The following is a 22276-nucleotide window of genomic DNA, read 5'->3' as shown; positions in this document are numbered from 1 at the left end:
AATGACAGATTCGAAATTCAAATGTAATATTTTTTTATAATTAAGTGTAACAGTATTTATGGCCAGACTAAGTACTCTTGCGTCACTGTGAAAATAAGTTACAGTTTCCTTCCATTGTTTACGACGATTGTCGTGTGAAAATACGTGATATTAAGTTAAATATAATTTTGTGTAATGTTTTCGCCATTTATTGCAACGTTTCGCTCGCTTTCTTCATGATATTCATTTCAATTTTTGTGAGTGTTTTATTGAAGTTTTTCTACAGTTTAAATCTGTATCTATATATATAATCGAAAAAGAGTCAGGTGTCCCTGACTGCATGTTTGTCTGTCCAAGTCAGTTAAGCAATAGTTAGCACGGTCATTAATTGGATGGGTGAGCGCTTTTTTGCGGTTGCTCTTTAACTTATTTGCACAGAATCCTTGCACGTGACCGATTTTTTATTTGTCACTAGGCAGAGATTTTTTTATTTGTAGATAGGTTTTTTATTTGTAACTAGACATGCGTATATTCTTGTTCAGTTAACTTCTAGAAAAGAAAGTTGGATGTTAATGTTAAGATTTTAATGACCGTATGAAGGTTAAAAGCCAACGAACAGGTATTTATCGGTGTCAGAATCAATATAGCGTGTTATGTGTTATAGACCCGCTTACCGCAGGAATGTTGCTTCAATCAAATGCTTTTAACATTACATTGACTATTGGTCCGCGGCTTCACCCGTGGTACGTTTTTTCTCTCCATAAGAATCTTCCTTGTGCCTTAACAAAGATATTAAAAAAAAATAATTAATCCTTTTCTTAACCCTCCTCAGTCCTTTTCTTTATTCCTCTCGTCAATCAAGGATTGACGAGGGATCAAGAAAGGTCTAAATCCCTTTTCAATTCAAAGTCTTTCCAATTCTCCTCCCCAAATGTTCATGGGCGGTGGTAGAGGTTAACATCAGGCGACTCACCAGCTCCATTGCAAAAACAAAGAAATGAAGGCTCTCTGCTTACCAATACGTTTGGCGATTCATTTATTTCATGTAGATAGATTTATTATAAGGTTTCTCTACTTTATAATGCTCAGGTAACATTAGAAACATACCCAGTCATTTGGAACTCTTACATACCTAGTATATACTTGTTATTAAATCTATGTTTAAGTTGGTGATTCTCTTATCTTTATGTTCTTGTTATGAACTGTACATTTGAAGTAGCGTCGATGTGTTATGGGTAAATTTTTAATGTATAGAATAGTAACAGAGATAAAATAAAACGATTAAAAAGCAGGATTCTGCGCCATTTCTTATACTAAATATACTTAATCTATCCTTAGCCTAGACTCTGAAGATGCAACCTCCTAATGGCGAAGGAATTATTGAAGTCGTTCTGGTAGTTTTTATTTGAAACATTACAATCATACATACAAAAACACAAACATTTCCTCTCTATAATATTATTTTTGATTATAAAAGGTATGAAGGCAAGTGCATTGCTTAACTTCACTTGAAATTCAACATGTTTCAAATAGTTGGTATGGTTTATATACATAAACAGTTAGCACTGATTTGGGTATATCTTAGATGCTTAGGTTGCCTAATTGTAGAATCTGTAGTTTTTCCAAAAATCTTTGCATGTAGCTTACTAGGTAAGCAACCCAGCAACATTTTTCCACCCGCGTTTTTCTCTGGCCCGGTCGGTGCCTGGATGAAAAAGTTGTATAAGCACTAGACCAGACTATAATTTAAATCCATTTAAAAAAAATTCAGATATTCATCCAATATCACACTTTTACGTTTAGTATAAACTGAAAAGGAATTCTACTATCAAATTGTTTCGTTAAATTTAAGCCCGTCTATGTAGTAGGTAGATGCTACCACCACAGCGGTTCTATAAACGATCGATTATTTTAATACGATTTTTTAATCCTTATATAGTTTTTTGCCCACCAAAATCGTACCTATATGTATTTTGTTATGCTCGATTGCAGACGTAAAACTTTGAAAAGAACGCCGATAAATCATAACGGAATTATAATTCGCATGACATAAAGGTAACTGGCCTACTGAACTAAAGATTCGAATGTACTAAAAATCTAATGTAAGCCAAATGGGATCGTTCATCGTAGTCCGTTGGCGCACCGCGGCCATGACTGGTCGTTCACCCGAGCTATCCTAGGGTTACCGTATCGTTAAATTACGATTGATACTTATATTGATACGAATACATAGGTATTTGTTTTGGAAAGGCGTTTTGATGGATTTAAATCGTGTTTTTTTTTCGAATTTATTCTTCAGTACATAGCAATGGGATTATATTTTACGATATCACGACCTAAAACAAACTAATTCATTCATTCATTTGTAAAATGTGATAAAAATTTCTCTATTATCAAGGCATAGCTGTCAATCTAAAATTGTATTTGATATTGACAAGCCAACAAAAAAATGATATCGTAGGTAGATGGTTAGTAGCAGTAAGTTAGAGAACCAATCAATGTCATCATAAGCTCTTGAGAACACTTGTTCTGACCTTTTGTACTTATTTGTTCAATCATTATCATATTGTCTAGTAAAAATGTAATGAGATTGATTGATACTTATATTTTTAACGAGATAAAATTAGCTTAGAAATGAGGGTCACATTCTATTCATGTGTATAATATAAGATTGTATTTTTAAAATCTACAAATGCATATAATTGTGATTGGTTTATGTTTATACGTAAAAACAAATAATCAGAATTTGTTTGTTTGTTTGTTTGAACGCACTAATCTCAGGAACTACTGGTCTGATTTGAAAAATTCGTTGAGTGTTAGATAGCCCATTTATTGAGGAAGGCTATAGTCTATAAATGTAGCACGAGCGAAGCCGGGGCGGATCGCTAGTATACAATAATCACGATTATATCAAATCGGTACGAAAAGTATCAGCTATCGTTAAGTGACTCACGACTTACCAAGAAATCTAGTCAACTTTTTACACAACAACAAAAGTTGAGAAAAATAGATACTTGATTATTTTTAGTTTTATAGCATTGCAATGCTTTATAAATGAGAAATTTTGAAAGAATAGAAAAAATTTGATCACGTTGCGGGATTCGAACTGATCACGGGTGGCCGAGAGGCTAAGCGTTGCTACGGTTTGGCAAAAAACGCGGATACTTGATGTCAATTATTTTGATCGCATTGGATTAGAAGAAAATTTATTCCATAATGGCGGAGTTCAACTGGTTAGAAACACTATTATACGTTTAACTAGCGATCCGACTCGGCTTGCCCGTGATACATACAATACAGCCTATATATTCAGTGAAGATGCACCTTTCTAGAGGTGAAAGAATTTTTAAAATCGGTCTAGTAGTTTTTGGGCCAATTTGTTACAAACATCTTTCCACTTTATAATATTAGTATAGATCTGTGTATTAAAGCGTTTCAAATGTCATAAGAAACAGTACATATACTGAATCATAATAATATAGTACTTATTTTATTGGGCTCAAAGAGGTTCTATTTACATTAGGACATTATGAGGAATGCGACAGCAAGTAAAACTCAATTTATAAATCACAAGTACAATTCAAATAAATGAATACGACATATCCTAACGATTTTATAATAAAGGACATGGTAATGGAGATTCTATAAATCCGTGCGTTATTGTGATAATGTAGTGTATAGGTACGTTTTTGTGTTTGTTATAACTGTATTAGAATTATATTTTATCAATTGTATACTAAACATTAACATGAACAATTACTTGTTAATACATTGCATAAATGGAATGTGCAAACTTTAATCATTGTAGATTCTTTAAGCAAAAATAATTAAAATTGCGTTCATCCTATCCTTCCTACTAATACTAATATTATAAATGCGAAAGTTTGTAAAGATGTGTGTATGTTTGTTGCTCTTTCACGCAAAAACTACTGAACCGGTTGCAATAAATTTGGTACGTAGACAGCTGGACAACTGGAATAACATATAACACAAATGCAACTTTTTATCCCGATATTCTTACGGGATACGACTTACGCGGGTGAAACCGCGGGGCGCAGCTATTTATACAATATACTCGTACATGGCACATGTGTGGTTCTTACACGTTATAAGGATCGATTCTGCGAATTGTTGTTATGTCGCTAAAACTGTGTTAACCTTATACTAAATCGAGTTTCAAATTAGTATTGAAATACCTCCGAAGATGATCGTTTTTTTAACAATAATATTCACTTTGATAGCAACTGTATAAATATCTTAGATTTAATGTACAATAAAATTCCTCTATTCCATAAAGTAGTTTATTATTATAGTATTTTCTTGTGTTTGATTTCACGCGAGTATTATACATTTAGAAATTAAAAACTTTTTAACGGATTTTAAACGCGATTTATTCATTATATTATTACCCGACGTTTCGAACACTTTACAGGGAGCGTGGTCACGGGGAGACTACTAGTTTATTATTATTAGTACTTTAACTGAATGATTTTTGAAAACAAAAATTAATTTTTGCCTTAGATATAAAAAAATCTCGTTAAAGTCAAGATGGGCCGCCAGGAAAAACAAACCATATTATATACTTACATATTTGTTATATATGTCTTGATAGTTCACAAGCGTGTTTATAATTTGCAATGCGACGCAACTGAACCTAAAAATAAACATATAGACAGACAGTTAACTGTTGTTGCATTGCTTTTTTACCAGACGGGTTCAATTTCAACTTGTGGACTGAAATAACCTTGATACATCTATAGATGTCAAAATCATAATCGGTTGCCAAACCGTAAAAGAATAGCGTGCCATAAAATTATGTCTGCGATGTATATGTCATTATAACCCTACTACTCATTGAATTGTTTTTATTTAAATCTTGATTTATTATCCTTTGTTCTTGATATTATTTTTGTGACATTTGTTAAAGTTACGGTTATTCTATAAGTACTATCATAAATCCAGGATTGTATGAAATACTCGTATTTAAAATAGAATGCCTGTATACAATAGCATATCACATCTATTGGAAGATGTACTCCATATACTTAGATAAAATATTTATGCAGAAAACTGTGTCCAACTGTGTGATTGTCTAAATATTTATCCTAACCATTCACGTCACATAAGATTAAGATACGTTTAGTCACAGATAAAGTTCAATTTTTTTTTGCAATACTGCCCGAGGGCTCCAAGTAAATATTCTTCTGTATTCCGATGCTAATGGTAGCATGTAGATAAATAACAATAATTGGATTCACTGTGCAAGGGGAATTTATTCTCGGAATCGGATGCATGGCAATCTAACGCTTAAATACACCGGGGTGGGGTAATAGGCGGTTTTATTTGTGTGCGGGGGAGGGGACGGTGTGAACAATTGAATAGGGGATTGTGGCTAAAGTGACGTCCGTTGTGTCGTTTGAATTTGGAATTTTGATTGGCGGGTTTATTGTTTTTTTTATCCGTTTAGCTGTTGGACAGCTAGGGCAAAGGGAATTAAAAGTGCGGTTGTATTTTGTTATACAAACTAGGGTTAAAAAAAAAGGAAAATTGTTGTTGTGTATTATTTTGATTTGCTTAAAACGTAATGTATTTTATTTATAACTCGAGAGGTTATCAAATTTCAACAATTATTAGTTATATCTATAATGATTAGTACAATATAAATGTAAGTGTGTAAAAAATTCGATTTGATGTTACTTTTTATTAATTCCTGCATAATAATATATCACAACCTATTAAATCGTCATTACATGCGAACGTAAAGTACGTACGTATTGATTTAGAATAGTGCGTTTATTGCAGTGCAATTACTTGACTAAGCGGTAGATATAAATTATAACAACCGCACCACGTGTCTCAAACATATGTATTGTGATATTACATTTATCTGATAATTGAGATAGGACTCGTTTGTTCGGCTGCTACTTACCTAGTAACAAACAGTTGATTGTTAAATTTATATTGTTTTTTTTTGTAATCACCAATTTAAATTGCCTCCATTTTTATAAAGCTAAGAATTGTTTTTGCCTTTGTAGGTCAGGAAATAATGTTTCAAATTGGATAATGAATTTAAAAACGTGACGGATTTAAAACACGACTGGAAGACTAGATAGGTGACATAACAATTTACAAGGAAAACAACTATCAATCAAATGATGTACAATAAATAGTGTATGTATATTGTATTATGACGCAAATGTATTATTAACAACTAAACCTTTGCATTGAACGCAACGATATGTACGTCTTTTTCACTATCTACAAATGCATAATAAATTTCCCCGTTTTACAGCGACATTGCATGATGTATGATTGATTACTTCCTTATAGAAAATACTAAGCAACTATCGCTAAATCGCGTAGGTTTAAATACTTTTTAATATATTTCTTTGCTACTTTTTAAATCGTCTAATCGGGAATATTTCCGACGTGATAATAGCGAATATAGCTAAAAATATATATCAATTAATATAGCTTGATTCCATATAGGTGTATTTATAAGTTCTTTTATAAGTGTCCACGCAATTGTTATTTCGAACGTCATTGGCCCAAATGACTAAGTCGATCGCGACATAAATAATTTCAATTCTATAAACAGTGAACATCAAACAATACAAACACCTAACAATTCCGATCACGGATCGAACACAGTGACCGTTACGATATGCAAATACAATCGAACAGTAATACGAAAACGATGAACTAGACGCCCAAGATGATGAAGTTCAAATCATTGTTCCGTAGAGGACCCAGCCAGGGGAAGCAAGAGGCGACCCTCAAGGGCGCTCCTTCCGTGTCCAGTCTCGACTCGAAACACCACAAAGTCGCTCCAGCGAGAGACAAGACGCTTAAAATATTCGGCTCCAAGGAGAAGTTGAATAAGGCGCACAAGAAGAAAGATTTGGGCAACAATAATGCCGTTCTCGAAGACCCAGAATTGAGAGAGGGCTTTGAATATGATGACGCGCAGGTCCGGCCCCATGACTATGGGAGCGCGGAAGAATTGGGAACTGGGTCGGTAGACGAGAGAGGATCGCAGGAGTGCATCAGTCTGCCGGTCAACTTGAATGCAGAACACATGCCAGGGTTTCAGGACGTCGAGCTGAGGCCTAGAGTTGCTTCTGAGGTAGGATTGTATTTATTTCCTTGTCTGCCAAAAAAATTAGCAAGAATTTTATAGTGCTTTTGCCTTAGTAACAAAAAAATTGAAAATTGTTTACGCTCCAAGATCTACCAAGTTAATGTCGTCTCGACAAATAAAATATTAGGATCAAACTTATCATGATGTTTTGTTTTATTAACATCGTTACTGTGTGTATAAGAAACAAATATAAGTCGCGAAAAATGCAGATCATTGTATTAAATATTAAGTTAATTAGCAAATAACAATAACTAATTGTGGTTTACTTATGACTAGTTTAAATTCATCCATTCTATTGGCAATATATTTAATCCCACTTCATTTGTTCGTTATTGTTTTTCATGGTTAATGACTTTAACGGCACATTTCGGCTTGACCACACAAACACATCGGATCTACTGCAAATATTCCTTATTTATAATGTCTGCAACAATGTGCAGGCTTCACTGACATCAGGGGTGCGCGAGATAGAATCACTAAGGCGGGAATTGGAAGAGAGCACGATGGAGCGGGCCGCGCTGCAGTCGCGCGTGGACGAGCTGCTGGAGAAGGCCAGCGAAGCGGACAGACTGAGGGCGGAACTCGACAGACTGAAGGTAATCGATTCACGAATACGCGACGAATCGAATTAACTGAATTGGTTAGTAATTTCGGCAATTGTAACGACGTTTTTTTGCAAATTCGATGAGTAACATTTCCTTTTGGTTAATTAATGGTAGTTTATGCTGCAATCTCTTGTCAGGATCTTATCGTTTTCTTTACGTTTTTGTTACATGTAATGCTATGTATAGCATTTCATGTTTAGACAGTCAATGAGGGTATATGAAATATTTTACTCCCACTACTAATTTTTGTACATGTTTGTTTTTAATCCTCAACGCAAAAAATACGGGGTGTTATAAGTTTCACATGTCTATAGTCATATAGATAAAAAAAATTCATTTATTTTCCACATGCCTTTGTCTTCGTCTATCACAACGAAAGATAAAATTCAAAGTTCTTTTTTGTTTCTTTTGTCATATCCAAATGAAAAATGTCTTTCAGAGTCACGAAGCAGATCGAGAAGCGGCACTAGAACGACTGGCAGATGAGAACGGTGCCCTACGAGCAAGGTTGCGCGGGGTCGCGCACTCGCCGCTGTCGGACAGCGAGAAGCGGCAGCTGCTGCTCGCGCCGGCGCCCAGGAGGATGCATTCTTCTGCACCTGCGTCTATAGCTTTGGCTCACAATGTGAGTATATTGGTGTACGTTGTGATGTAGAGCAGGGGATATGTGGTGTAGTGTGTTGACAAGTATTTTTGGGAACTGCCAAATATAATTCAATCTTGCGTCTATAGCTTTTAGTTCATGAGTATTGTCGTATTTGTCTTAGAATATATTGAATATCATGTTAAGAGCAATGCTTTGATGGTTATCCAGCAATATACATTCACTTTATAAAATTTTGTTTTTCTTTTTTTTTTTTTTTTTTTTATGTCATAGCGGGCAGCTGAGCTGGTGGTTCGCCTGATGGTAAGCGATCACCACCGCCCATAAACATTCGCAAAGGTAGTACCTCTGTGAATGCGCTGCCCGCTTTTATGGGGTAAGGGAAAAGGAAAGGATTAACGAATGGAAAGAAGGAATGGACTAGGACGGGTGAGGAAAAGGAAACGGGCCTCCGGCTCCCCCACTCACCGCACGAAACACAGTGGCATGCCACTATTTCACGCCGGTTTTCTGTGGGGGTGTGGTACTTCCCCGGTGCGAGCTGGCCCAATTCGTGCCGAAGCGTGCTCGACTCCCACAGTAAATTTTTTAAAATTTAAGTTGTTATATTGGGTCAGAGTTATTTATTAGTATATCGATAACAAATAATATACTAATAACGCACGTCAAAAGATGGTTCCCAACATTAATTAAAATGTTATTTCTATTGAAATTGCCCATACCAGAAACCCAGGTCGTGAACTCATTCTATAATTTGAATGATTTTAGTACTTTCTTTTAAAAGGTCAGGTTTCTCTTTCCAGGGGGAGGGAGAGAATGGAGAGGCCAGCACTCCAGAATGGGACAAACATTCGTCGTCTTCCCTAAGTGAGGTTTCTGTCGCCTGTCTTCAGGACAGAATCTTGCAGATGGAGGAACATCACTACAGGTATGTTATAAAGTCATTGGTGTTTTGTTGAAGAGGTTTAGTAGGTGGGATCTGGAAGTTAAGAGTTTTATTGGCTATTTGAATTTATGTGTTTGATAAAAATCTTGTCATCTTTAGCTTGGGAAAAAGAAATATAAAATATTTATAACAGCGCCATCTGTTTTCATGAAAGGTTCGATATGAATGAAAATTTAGGTGGAAAATATTTTTTTTTTATAATTACTCTATGTAATAATACAGGCAAGTTTATTCATAATATATTTTATAGCGAATAGTATAGGAGACTAATATTAGGCAGCTTAAAATATGGCATAAATTTTAAAACCTGTTTCTTATTATTTTTAGTCTTTTGGACAATATTGAATTGTGGTGAGTGGTATAACGTTCCCTATACAGTATATACAGGGTGTGCCGTGACGTCAGAACCTCTCGCATCATTGTAGTAATGCCAAAATCCTATTGTCTATATTACTTTTGTAGTCAGAAAGATGTAATTAAAGAAATTCATTATCATATACTCATATAGTAGAGTAGTAAAGAAAATATTTTATTCTTTTTTTGAAAGAATAGAAAAAATTTGATCACGAGGCAGGATTCGAACCTGCGTTTCTTGCCTAACCGTAGCAACGCCTAGCCTCTCGGCCACCCGTGATCCTGCCACAGTAATCGAATTTCTTCTACTCTTTCGGTTTCATGTGCCTAAGGGGCACCCCACGCCATCTATTGAGATGATTAAGAACCATCACAACCAATACGAAACATTATTTCAATGATTACAATATTGTATCGATGGAACGCGGCCTTTGTTAAATTTAATTTGCATAAAGCATTTCAATGCTATAAAACTAAAAATTAAATATTTTATTCTCTCAATTTGTTGCATATTTATTGCTTAACAATTTCGTATCCAAGCCATTAAATCTTTAAAAAAAGAATTGCTTGGCAATGATATAGGTGAGTACTTAAATGGTAGTCACAGAAAACTTAACCATAGCTACACCTAAATAATAAAATTGGTTAAGGACACATAAATATTTTGAAAGATCGTTGGTAATTAAAAAACATTGCTTTTGGAAAAATCATCAACAACAGATATACTTTTGACTAATTAAAAAAAAAACAATATATATAACATAATGTGTCTTCATTCAATTTACAGCACAAGCGAAGAACTGCAAGCCACACTGGCCGAACTGGCCGACTTACAGTCCCAGCTGGCCGACGCGCACGCCGACAATGAGCGGTTGGCCGACGAAAAACAAGTGCTGCTCGAATCGCTTTGCCGACAAACTGAGAAATTAGAAGACAGTCGGACTAAGGTAATCACTGCCGACAATAATTGAAAAGAATCCCTTAAAAATACAATTATTCATTATTTTTTATTTAAAATAAATGAGAAAACAATGAAGTAATAATAATAAAGAACAACACAGATTCGAAATCATTCTTTTTTCTGAAAAATTGTTTCAATTCGACTGTAATTTTTATTTTTGTTTAATTTCTCGATAAGTGGCTGTGGCTTTTCAACCGATGTACGTGATTCTTTTTGTTTGACCTTTTTTGTAGCTAATAATTATGTATACTGTTGTTATATGTTTTATTTCGTATAGTTGCTTGATTTATTTAATGTATTTCATTTTTTGCTTCTATTATTTCAGGTCGATACACTCCAAGAACTGTTACTTAGAGAGGGCATCGAACCCGAAACCCTAGGACCCATCGACACTGATCAACAGTTGTTTGCTGTTCTTAAGGTAATTCTTATTTCTTTTATTTTTTTAAATGAGCAAACGTCGAAGTATAATTTTTCTTCTTGTGATATTTTCTTAAACTTATCTGTTTGTATAACAGCTGTTGTCACTATGTGAGGCATAGATTCCGGGTAGACAAGATAGAAAAAATTAAGAAAAACATAAAAAAAATTCAAATGTTTAAAAAATGTTTCTTTTCGTGTTATTTCAATGTGTAGGTATCGCAAGAAGAACGGCGGCTCCTGTTAAGCAAGCAAGAGCAGTTGGAAGCAGAGCTTGGCGAAGCGAGCGCTGCGCTCAAAGAGAAGACCAAAGAGATAGAAACGCTCAATGAGCGGATACGGTAAGAAACGATTTTAAATCTTTAAAAGAGAAGGTTTGAATGTGTGTAGTATTGGATTGTCTTCGATTTTTTTTTTGGATTTTGCTACTCGATTCTCCAATCGTGTCATTTTTAAGTGTAAAAAAAAATGAATGTAGAATATATATTTTTCTCCACTTGATTGTTTGATTTGATTTTTTTTTGTGTACACTGTGTTAATAGACATTTTATGTTCCCGATGAAACGCTTCAATTATGTCAAGGTTTTTGTTATTATGATTAGTTGGAACTGAGCTGCTCTATGCCTGACGTTTATCATGATATACAGGGCCTTCGTTCATCACTACTAGGGTTTATTCGGGGCACATAAATAAATTGTCGTTTACACTATAGTGTATGCGAGGATACGTTGTACTAGGATACAAAAAGAAATGGTTTTTTTTTATTAGGTCCATCAAACTGGATTTAGCACTCTAATGCAATAATCGATAGTGTTGGTTTATGATATTTTTCACGTAGTCAATGCTATCTACCATCTAACAAACTTTTCGAGGTGAACACATCATGGACATATATCAAGCAGAAATGTTGTTTTCAAATTAACAGGAAAACAATAAAAGATGGCCAAGTGGCACTTGAGGTAGTCGTACAGCTAGTAGGTATAATTATTAGATCTAACTATAAATTTATGCTTTCCGCAATTTATTCTTAGACGATAATTTGCACCAAAAACGACTGTATTATTTATTGCATTCGTTTGTGATATGAAATTTAACTTGATTCCACACGTTACCGAAAAAAGGGTTTTAAAGTTGGGGTCACACAAGGGCTTCGGTTTTTCCTTTTGAGGAACGGAACCCTAAAAATAAAGCGGCGCGTGTGTTGCAGCGCGCTGGAGGGCACGCTGGAGCGCGCGGAGGCGGAGCGCGCGCAGTGGGAGCACGAGGCGGGCGCCGCGCGCGAGGTGGCCGCCGCGCGCCAGCACCAGGTCGCCACGCTCTCCGACCTGCTCGACGCCGCCAAGGCCAAGGTACCGCCGGCGGACCTATCTGACACACGGCGACACCTATCTGGACACAGGCGTGCCCAAGATTTTAGTTTTCAGTGGGAAGGAGGGATGACTAAAAGTTCATAAAATAACTCTTGTAACTTAAAAAAAAAACAATGATGCAATAAATAGACACAGAAAAACTCCCGTTTGTAAAGTATGTGCTAAATGAGAATTTAATTATGAAAAATAAATAATTAAACAATGATACAATAAGTAATGAATCCGCAGTTGGCGGGAGCAGCCGAGGGCGCGGCGGCAGCGGAGGCGGCGGCCACGGCGGCGGCGCGGCGCGAGGCGGAAGCCGCGTCGGCGCGCGCGCACGCGCTGGCCGAGCGCCTCGCGCACGCGCAGCGCCAGCTCGACCGCGCGCACTCCGACGCCAGGAAGCTGCACGACGATGCGCTCGTGAGTGCACATACTTATTGTGTATTAGTTATACTGGTTAAAAATAATTAATTGATTGTATAAATTTTAGTGTCATAATAATTAAAAAAAAGTGCACATTAGAAAAAAGAAGTATTGACATAATAGTTTTTAAATATACATTTATAGTGTTTGTAATCCCGAGTGTGATAGAGAATAAGTAAAATAGAACTTTAAATTCATAACATAAAAAAGATTTCACACGATCAACTCATACAACTCAATATTTTATAACAACAGGTATCACGCAACAACGCAAAGTCAACTATTTCCGAGTTGGAGTTCCAGTTGGAGCAACTTCGGCAAGAGAAGGCCGCCTTGCAGGGGGAACTGCAGACGTTGCAAGATAGCACAGCTGAGCTGCAAATACAGGTCAATATGTCATTTAATTGATATTATACTATTTTGGGAAGTTGTTCAAGCTTATTATTTTTTTATAAGTGTTGGCCCTTATCTTATTAACGGATAGACATCGCTACTTAGCGATAAGGCCACCTTTTGCTGTTTGTTTTCTTTTTTGTTCGCCTTTATATGATGTATTTTGCAGCGCAACGAAGACTTTTCATTCATTCATCCATTTTATTGGTTAGTATATATGTATTCGTTTGGGTGGGATTAATTACATATGTTATTATAGGCGTTATGCGTCATGTCATGTATAGCGATAACTGCATTTTTGTGTATTTTTTTCAGTTTTAAAACATGTACGCATTTTTTATTGAGTCATATGATTTGTAATTTCATAATTCATCCTCAATTTTCACCTTCTTTGTATAATTATTTAATTCTAATGTATATTTAATTACCTTACTCGTATAAAATAACAAACAGTTCGACGAAATCTAAAACAAAGAATTGATTATCCAGGTGCAAGTGGCGACGGACGAGAAGCTAGCGCTAATGAGCCGAGCGGGCGAAGCGTTGGCGCGCGCCGCCGACCTCGAGCGGCAGCTGCAGGACGCGCGCGCGCGCCACACGCAGCTGGCGCGCGACCGCGAGCGGGACGTGAGTATGCGCGCCCGCGGGTGCGAGCGAGACGGGTATAATGTGGGCCGGGAGGCGGGGTGCGGGCGCCCTGCAGCTGTGCGAGCGGCGAGCGCGTGCGAGCGAGACGGGTGTATGGTTGATTGTTGGGGGTACTTAGTAGCTAAGATTGAGTGTACGATAGAAATAATGCGGGGTGGTGAGTGAGAGAAAGTTATTGGATTTTGTGAGTTTTTTACTGTGTACAATTTTACAATACTTTCAATAAGTGCTATGACGGGAATGAAATGTTTTCAAAATTGTAAAGACGGGACTCGGGTGACAATAATACGAGTGTCAAACTTAAAAATTTTTCTTTTGTTAATTTATAAAAGACTAGCTGTTCCCCCCGGCTTTGCTCGGGGTACATATATAGCCTATGTCACTCAGCGAAGTTGCAGCTTTCTAATGATGAAAGAATTTTTAAAATCGGTCCAGTAGTTATTGAGCTTATCCATTACAAACAAACAAACAAACAAACAAATTATTCCTCTTTATAATATTAGTGTAGGTAATTACAAAAAAATAATTTTAATTAATTAGTTTAAAATTAAACAGGAGGCAGAATGGAAACAGTTCCAAAGTGACCTCCTGATGACGGTCCGAGTGGCCAACGATTTCAAAACTGAAGCGCAGAGAGAACTTGAAAGACTCGTCTCTGAGAACAAGATGGCGAGAGACCGCATCAGACTCTTGGAGGATCAAATGCATTCGTTGAAAGGTAACTTGTGTGAGAAATAGTGCATGTGTGGAAATAGTGCATTTAGATATGGTCTAGATTGTAGTAAAGAAAAAATTGAGACATGTTCATAAATATTTTGGCACGTGATGCGTGATATTTCTTTTTCTTTATTATTTTAGAAAGTTCCAGTTAATTGGATTGAATTGAGTTTCTTGAATATACCAGAATTATGTAGATTACATGGTGCTTGAAACAATTTGATTGAAATGTTTAAATTGCATGTTTAGTAGTTTATAGTTAGTCATACATAGATCAATTTAACTGGCATAGTCATGCACTAATTGTTTATGTAAGGCTTACCAGTAGTCGCAATCATAGACTAACAGTAAATATATCATCTCGAATAATGTACTGTATATATATGTTAATACGATTTGTCTAATTCAACTTTCATGTACCGAAACAGGTTTAAACAGGTCAGGGAATGAAGAAAACGTAAGGAATTCAGACGATGAAGTGTATTACACTGATTCTGATAGTGTTGACACACCAACCAATTCGCCGAAAGACATTTTTCAGAATATAAGAACTCGATATTTATCCCGCGTGCATAGTGTAACCGACGTTTCTAAAGATAGTATCGTTGATCAAGCGTTTTTCAAACATAATGGACCAACTAACAGAAGAGAGGATGATAAATCGACGATTGAAAATTACAGACTTTCGATAGAAAATGTAACATTAGATGAAACCAATGATGATGAAATCGACAATGCAATTCCAAGTAAATCTTTTGATGAGATCGGTACATCTCTTGTGAATAAATATCTTAAACGACAAAATGCTGTAGACTTACAACCTAGTGCAAAACTTATCAGGCAAGGAGGTATAGATAATAGTTTCACATTAAATAGAGGATTTGTTAAGAATACTCAGCAGCGTAAAATAAGTTATGGTAAAAAACAGCTTTCAAATCTATTGAATGGTAAACCAAAGTCATTTAGTCTCGACAATCTCAGTTCCAGTGAGGAATACAAAAATGCTCTAAATGAATCGACTAGTATTGATTTATTTTGTCAAAACACTAACTCCAGTGAAATTTCTTTATATTCAGAAGGCTCAGATAGCATATTTTTATTCCCAATTGTAAAAAATAACGACGCTCATGAAATACAGAAAATCGAAAGCCCACCACTTACGTTGGAAACCTTTAAACCAAAAGAAAAGTCGAAAGTTCCAGACAAAAATTTTGATACAGAAGATGTAGTTCCTATAATAAAAGCAGAATCAATTTTACCATATCCATACCCAGATGATTCGCAAAATAATGATCTTCCGATACAACCTTTGGACGTGAAACCTATCCTTGTAACTGATAAGAAGGTTGAGAGTGACATCAAAAAAGTTAATAAGCAATTGGAAGTTACTTTTAAAGTTGCTCTTGATAGAATGGGTAGTGTAAATGACGGTAATGACACAAATAATAATGTTTTTACTAGTTCCGATTTGTCACCATCAATAAAGATAGAAGAAAAAAAAGAGACTATAGCAGATCCAAATGAGGTTTGTCCTCTCAAACCGGAACGACGTAAACATATAGCTAAAAAGTTAAGCGATAACAAATCTAATTTAAAGTCAGAAAAATTAGATAACGATACATTCATATCAAACGAATTAAATAATTCAGATAAGCAAAGTAATCCCTTTAAAGAACCTATTATCGAACGTAGCATATCAAAAGATATGAATTCATTACCCGAACCGCATATCGACGATAACGTGAGTTATCATTTAAAAATAAATACTATCAGTGATTTTACACGTCCGGATGTATCTACTACACCTACTTCACAGGTAAGTAGGATAAATACAGAAAATAAGAAAAGTGCTACCAGATTTAACACTTATTTAGCGCCACTGAACTTAGTCAATGCAAATGTTGGCCAAACGTCTCCAATCATACTAAGTCCTGTTTTAATACAGCCAGTGTTTTTCAAGTCAAATAAAGCAACGAATGGAACGGAAGAAAAACAAGAAAACGTTAAGACTACAATATATTACGATGACACCGATAAAGTGATTAGTAGAGACGATAAAAACACAACATCAGTTGAAGAAATTAAAACGAATATTGAAAATATCAAAAATAATTTTGAGCCCTCAAAATCTGAATTAGAAAATAAAAAAACCGGATTATATCACAAGAATACAAAACTCTTTCCTTTTCCTTCCAAAAAGGCAACATCGAATGAAAACTTAGATAGTAAAGGAAGTGTGAAAGAAGAGTCATATAATTCGGTAGCTAAATTATCAAGGACGCCTCAATGGCTTATCGACAACCAATATTATCAACCGATGGAAAATGTGCCCTTTGTAATTAATACAGTACAGACTTTTGTCAAACCTAGTTCACCAATGAATTTACCTAAGACAGAACATACGCGGTTGAGTGGAAAACCCCCTCCGTCTATTCATAAAAAAGAAGAATCGGAAAATTATTACGAAGAAATTGGGGAACCGATTTCTTTCAAAGTAAATAAGAACGTAGCAGATGATGACAAATTAACTAGTAAAATTGGTAATAATGAGTTTGAAGAGGTAAAACGTGAAGCTATATTGAAAGTGCCACGGAAACCTAAAAAACCTAAAACGCATCCAACGAGACCGTTTAGCCAAGCTGCACCAGAAATAGTGAAAGAAATGTCTAAAGTAACAAGATCTGTGATATCATTATCGCGATCACCCAGTGCTAGCAGTTTGACGAAACGACCAGGATTCGGGAGTGTCAATCAAAATTTAGAAAAGAAACCACCTCAGGTCGAGCTTCGAAAAGATACTGAAGTGCCTTTAAGGAAGCTTTCGCTGCAAGGACAGGCAGCGCCAAGTGTGGACTTAAATACGGGATCACTTCCTCGCGACAGAAAGACGTATCATTGGACTACTCTGGAACACAAAAGACTATCGCATCCCATACGCTCTCTAAATGACACGTCGAAACCTCTACGTAAGTTAGGCTTATGTGAGCTGGAACGTCCCGTGTGATATCTGTCGACGTCAATAACTATATGACCATGGATTTACTGCATTGTTGACGCCAAAAAATAATATTTTCAATTTAAATCAAAATACTCTCATAATCTATTACCTTGTTTATATTTTGTCGTCAATTTTGCAGTCTATATTGGTCATATGAAATGTTTTTTTGTGATTTTGGTTTGGTGGCGGAAAAAGTGGTGGTGGTTTTGGTTGAGTTTGTTACTTGTGAAACGCCCTCATTTGTACGATGTGTTGTTTTTTTGTGTTAAAACTGAGTACCTATGTGCTTTCTGTCTCATAGCAGCTTTGAGACTCACCCCACAATATAACAGAGCACTGCTTATGCTGTTTGAAATGATACAGGAAGAAGGTTATTGTTTTGTAATTTAAGGCCTATTTGATTAGATATGTTTAAAAATGTTTGTTGATAAGAGGCTTAAATATGTCTCGAAATCGATCAACGAGTTTTAGTAAAAAATAATTTACATGCATATTTATTTTATCCATTTGTTAACTCATCTTCTCAAGAGTCAGGCAGTGGACACATTGACACAGTTTACAATAATATAAATATAAATGTTTAAGGTTCTGAGTAATATGAAAGAAAATAAATAAACCATTGTATCATTATGATAATTATGTATTTAATGTTTACAGCTTTACCCCCTCGTGCCGAAGAAACTCCTACACCCCCACCGTTGTTATCAAGCGCGTCTCTACAGGACATTATGGCGACAGCGGCGTCACATCGTCGGACTAAAGGTTAGGATATAACCAAGATTTATCTACGAAATTACTGCTTCACGTCTGCGAAAGTAGTTAAAAGTTTAAAACGGAAATAATAAAATAAGATCTATTTTAAGGTTTTCCTAATTATTTGTTATCTAATCTTTTTTATGAATTTGATGAAATAAAAGGAACGTGAAATGGTACAAAGAGATAACAACAAATCAAAAAACATATCACCAGTCTGTCACTTCATCATTATCATCATCATCACCATGACAATCATGATTACATTTTTAGTGAGTGTCGTAACAATTATTGTGTTATTTTCCAGGCGTAAGTCGCCAAGACTCCCGCCTGTCTGTGAAATCTCTCATAGAGAGCATAGAGAACGCGGCGAAGGCGGCCAAACAGTCGCCAGCCACCACGCCCGTCACTGAGTGGCCGCAGGTATTTTTTTTAAATGTTATTGTAATAATCATAATGCATGGGTAATTTGAGAGAATTTAATCTTGTATATAAATGAACATAATTAAGCTTATAGTGTCTTCTCCGCTGTTTCCGCGTTCCGTGGGGGACTCAAAAAATAATATTTCGATCTGGCAGGACACAGAAAATGATTTAATTGAGAAGGTACCCTAACCTGACCAAGTTAGGTTTAATTATAGATAACAGCCTATTAATAAATATAAATTATATTTGTGTACTTTTTAATAGATCATAATGACACCTAGAATAATCTTGCCAAACCATGTTTCAAATTATTATAGAATTTTTTTTCACATCTTTTTTATTTTGCTATATGCTTCCACAAGCAGGTGCAGAGCCAGAGCGGCGCAGTAGCGGCGAACATGAAGAACGGCACGGCGGAGGGCAGCGCGGGCGGCGCGCTGGCCGCGCCCGCCTTCGCCAAGCCGCCCGCCGCGCGCGCGCGCAACTCGCCCAGCAACGCCGGTTAGTGGGGGGGGGAGCTGAATTTGATTTTTGTAATTTGATCATTGATTTTAAGATAGACAATTTATGTGCAAGGGAAATTATACTTTAATTTACTTTTTTTTTGTAAAAACTAAGTATAATTTGAGGTATCTATATTTATAAATATAAAAAAAATTGGACAAAGATGTACGATTGTTATGTATGTTCTACCCGCAGTTTGAGCATGAAAATATTTTAACTTTACTAATTTACTAACCTTTTTTTAACATTATCTATAGATTCAAGTATGGACTTGACCATATTTTGCACCGAATCAGACCGTTGTATGGAACTTAAAAGATACACTTCGAAGTTATGCGAGATGTTTTTTATAAATTGTTAAACGTCAAATGTCAAAAGATATTTCTGAATTCATATATCCTACATTTTTTGCCTTTTTGCATAAAAAAAAAATCGATCTCTATGGTCTATGACAGAAATTATTCTCATGTGCATTATGGTATCACTTTTCAAACCTTTAACACGTAACATAACAATTTTTTTTTAATTAAAATTATAAACATTCTAGCCAGTTGCTCAAGCAATGTCTCGTGAAACTGAACAAATTAACAATTTGAATTCTCTGAGCCTAGTGCTCAAAATACTTCCGAGCTGTTAGAATAAGAACTAGTTACAACATTTTATTTTTTAAAAACTCTATGGACCATTTTACTAACATAACTACTAACACTATCAATATAAGCAATTCTATTGTAAACTAATTTCGTACAATTGACCGCATGAAAGTATTTGCTTTATATTTTCTTTTACAGCATGCCGGCATGACCACGGCTCTTAGGCTGCGTCTTATCTATTAACTATCCTAACTTTTGTATTGTCTGTGCCTATATATACCTGCATTTTATGCTGCAGCCCTTCGTACAGCTTTTCATAACGAAGACCTTATTCTTCCTAAATAGTGGATACTTTTGGTTTGGGTCTTGTTTTGTTATCAAACGGTCAAAATGCAACCGTAGTATTGGCTCGCGATAAAGATTTTTAAAGCGTTTTAGTTCTTATTCCAAAAATAAAAAGGATCCAATTAATTTGAGTTTTTATTTAACAACATAATCACATGTTTTTGTGTAGTATCAATTCAATTTGTTTTTTTTTTCAATTGTTAATTCCAATGAGTTTTTATTAGGAAAAAAAACTGTAACACTTATTTTCGATACCTTCAACACATAGTGTGACTCGTTTTGATTTATTTTTGCTGTTTCACTACTTTTTTTAGAAAAAAAAAATTAAATATTAAATATTTCAAGTAGTTATATTGTATAGTGTAGGTATATTGATTTTTCACAAAATTTTATTCTTCTTTTCTCATTGTATCTAACTATCTTCCCTCAGCTATTAACTGTGTGCATGAGTTTAAAAATGTATAATGATATTAAATTGGTGGTGGATTAAAAATAATCACAATTGTCTTCATTTTAACTAGTTCAATTCATTCTTGTATTTCCGTAACCGAAATGTGACAGTTTTTACAAGATTCTATACTTTTTTTTATATCCATACAATATTTTCTGACTTCAAATATACCGTACCACATATTCTTCATAGCCCTCCAATTTAAAACTGGCTCCACATTAATTCCTATTTAAATCTCTTTATGGCAAAAAATTGAACTGTCAACGTCAAACTTTAACTCTGTATAAAGAAAATTGAAACTGTTACCTTAACATCTTCTTTATTGATCATTTTTAATTTACACGACCTTCCATTAAGATCACGGGCATAGTACTCGAAAAATAAACAGAAAAAAACAAACCGTAACCTAACGTGTCAAATGTTGTCTCTGGATAAAGTTGCGTCCACAAGACCGTGTTCGATTTTCAAAAAAAAAAAAAAAATCATCAACCAAAAAGCTGTCACATTCGGTTCGCTTGCTGACGTGTCTAACGGGGGCAGAGTCGGGCGGCGGGGGCATGAGCATCGCGAACATGCCGGACGAGCAGCGCGCGCTCGCCTCGCTGCAGCAGAAGGCGATCGAGTCGTTCGTGAGGCGGAACAGCTATGGGGATATATGTGAGTATTTGTTGTCGAGTTGATGGAGATATTGACTGATTAACGGTGTATACATCCGCATTAAAATTATAAATGCCAGAGTGTGTTTGTTTTTTTAATCTTCATTCACAGCGCAGAGCGAGCGAGCATAGGCTAAAGTGACATAGGCTACACTACAATATTACAAATACACATAATATTTTGTCTGCCATACCATAGAAAACTTAAGAGAGCCGTCTACGGTTTCCTCAAATCAAATACTCTTACCGGCTGACTATATAAACTTTGCAACCCTATATATTTTTTTACATTTATCCATAATCTTCTCACCCTTTCATGTTCCTATCTATCTATCCAACCGTTTTCGAGTTTTGGTAATACAAATGAACAGCAATTGATATATTATGTATACATAGTAAAGAGTAAATAATCCATTAGGTGAAAGAAAAGATCCCCTCAACGCGCTGCAAGTGAAAAATGGCGGATCCAAACGCAACGCTCTGCTGAAATGGTGTCAGCAGAAGACGATGGGCTATAACAACATTGATATAACTAACTTCAGGTAAAAGCTACGTGTATTAGGTGCGAAATTCTGGTCTTTAAAATTCTTTATCAATTCTAGTATTTAGTACTTTATACAGGATAGTTTTAGAACATTACTTAGGATGTCCCTTGATAAATAAAATAGACCTCAATAAATCTCTAATCTATCTAATAATTAGATAATTGTGACTAGAAGTTTATGGAGTTTCGCCTTTTTAGAACACCATGTCACCTTTTTTACATTTGAAAACCCTTCTGTTTGCCTGTGCAGTTCGTCCTGGAACGATGGCCTGGCGCTATGCGCGTTGCTGCACTCTTACCTCGGCGAGACTCGAATCCCGTACTCGTCGCTGACGCCCAACGACAAGAGGACCAATTTCTCCGTAGCCTTCGCAGCCGCTGAGTCGGTGGGGATACCCACCACACTGGTATGAATTGACCCTGTATTGTGTTTTGTTTGTCTATTTTCGAAAGACTTATA

General features: G+C 35.7%; 1 protein-coding gene across 12 annotated transcripts in view; it reads left to right on the top strand.

The window, feature by feature from the left end:
• LOC119835838 (cytospin-A-like) overlaps positions 1-22276 on the top strand; it is a 51953-nt gene that overhangs the window by 26899 nt on the left and 2778 nt on the right. For 6 of the 12 annotated variants that reach the window (XM_038360912.1, XM_038360892.1, XM_038360876.1 and 3 more), the window contains 19 exons: positions 6724-7105; positions 7561-7716; positions 8165-8350; positions 9133-9257; positions 9603-9626; positions 10417-10576; positions 10916-11011; positions 11227-11351; positions 12218-12359; positions 12609-12785; positions 13044-13175; positions 13671-13808; positions 14385-14547; positions 18202-18306; positions 18605-18720; positions 19086-19224; positions 21157-21273; positions 21691-21814; positions 22067-22223. In XM_038360912.1, coding sequence (XP_038216840.1) covers positions 6724-7105; positions 7561-7716; positions 8165-8350; positions 9133-9257; positions 9603-9626; positions 10417-10576; positions 10916-11011; positions 11227-11351; positions 12218-12359; positions 12609-12785; positions 13044-13175; positions 13671-13808; positions 14385-14547; positions 18202-18306; positions 18605-18720; positions 19086-19224; positions 21157-21273; positions 21691-21814; positions 22067-22223 — 2764 coding nt within the window. Of the gene's footprint in view, positions 1-6577; positions 7106-7560; positions 7717-8164; positions 8351-9132; positions 9258-9602; positions 9627-10416; positions 10577-10915; positions 11012-11226; positions 11352-12217; positions 12360-12608; positions 12786-13043; positions 13176-13670; positions 13809-14384; positions 14548-18201; positions 18307-18604; positions 18721-19085; positions 19225-20018; positions 21099-21156; positions 21274-21690; positions 21815-22066; positions 22224-22276 lie in introns of those variants that run through there. The other 6 variants (XM_038360957.1, XM_038360967.1, XM_038360929.1 and 3 more) reach the window with 5 other exon arrangements.

The sequence above is a fragment of the Zerene cesonia genome, chromosome 2 (genome assembly GCF_012273895.1).
Source record: "Zerene cesonia ecotype Mississippi chromosome 2, Zerene_cesonia_1.1, whole genome shotgun sequence".
Lineage (NCBI taxonomy): Eukaryota > Metazoa > Arthropoda > Insecta > Lepidoptera > Pieridae > Zerene > Zerene cesonia.
The sequence above is the reverse complement of the archived record's forward strand: the minus strand, read 5'-3'. Positions and strand labels throughout refer to the sequence as shown.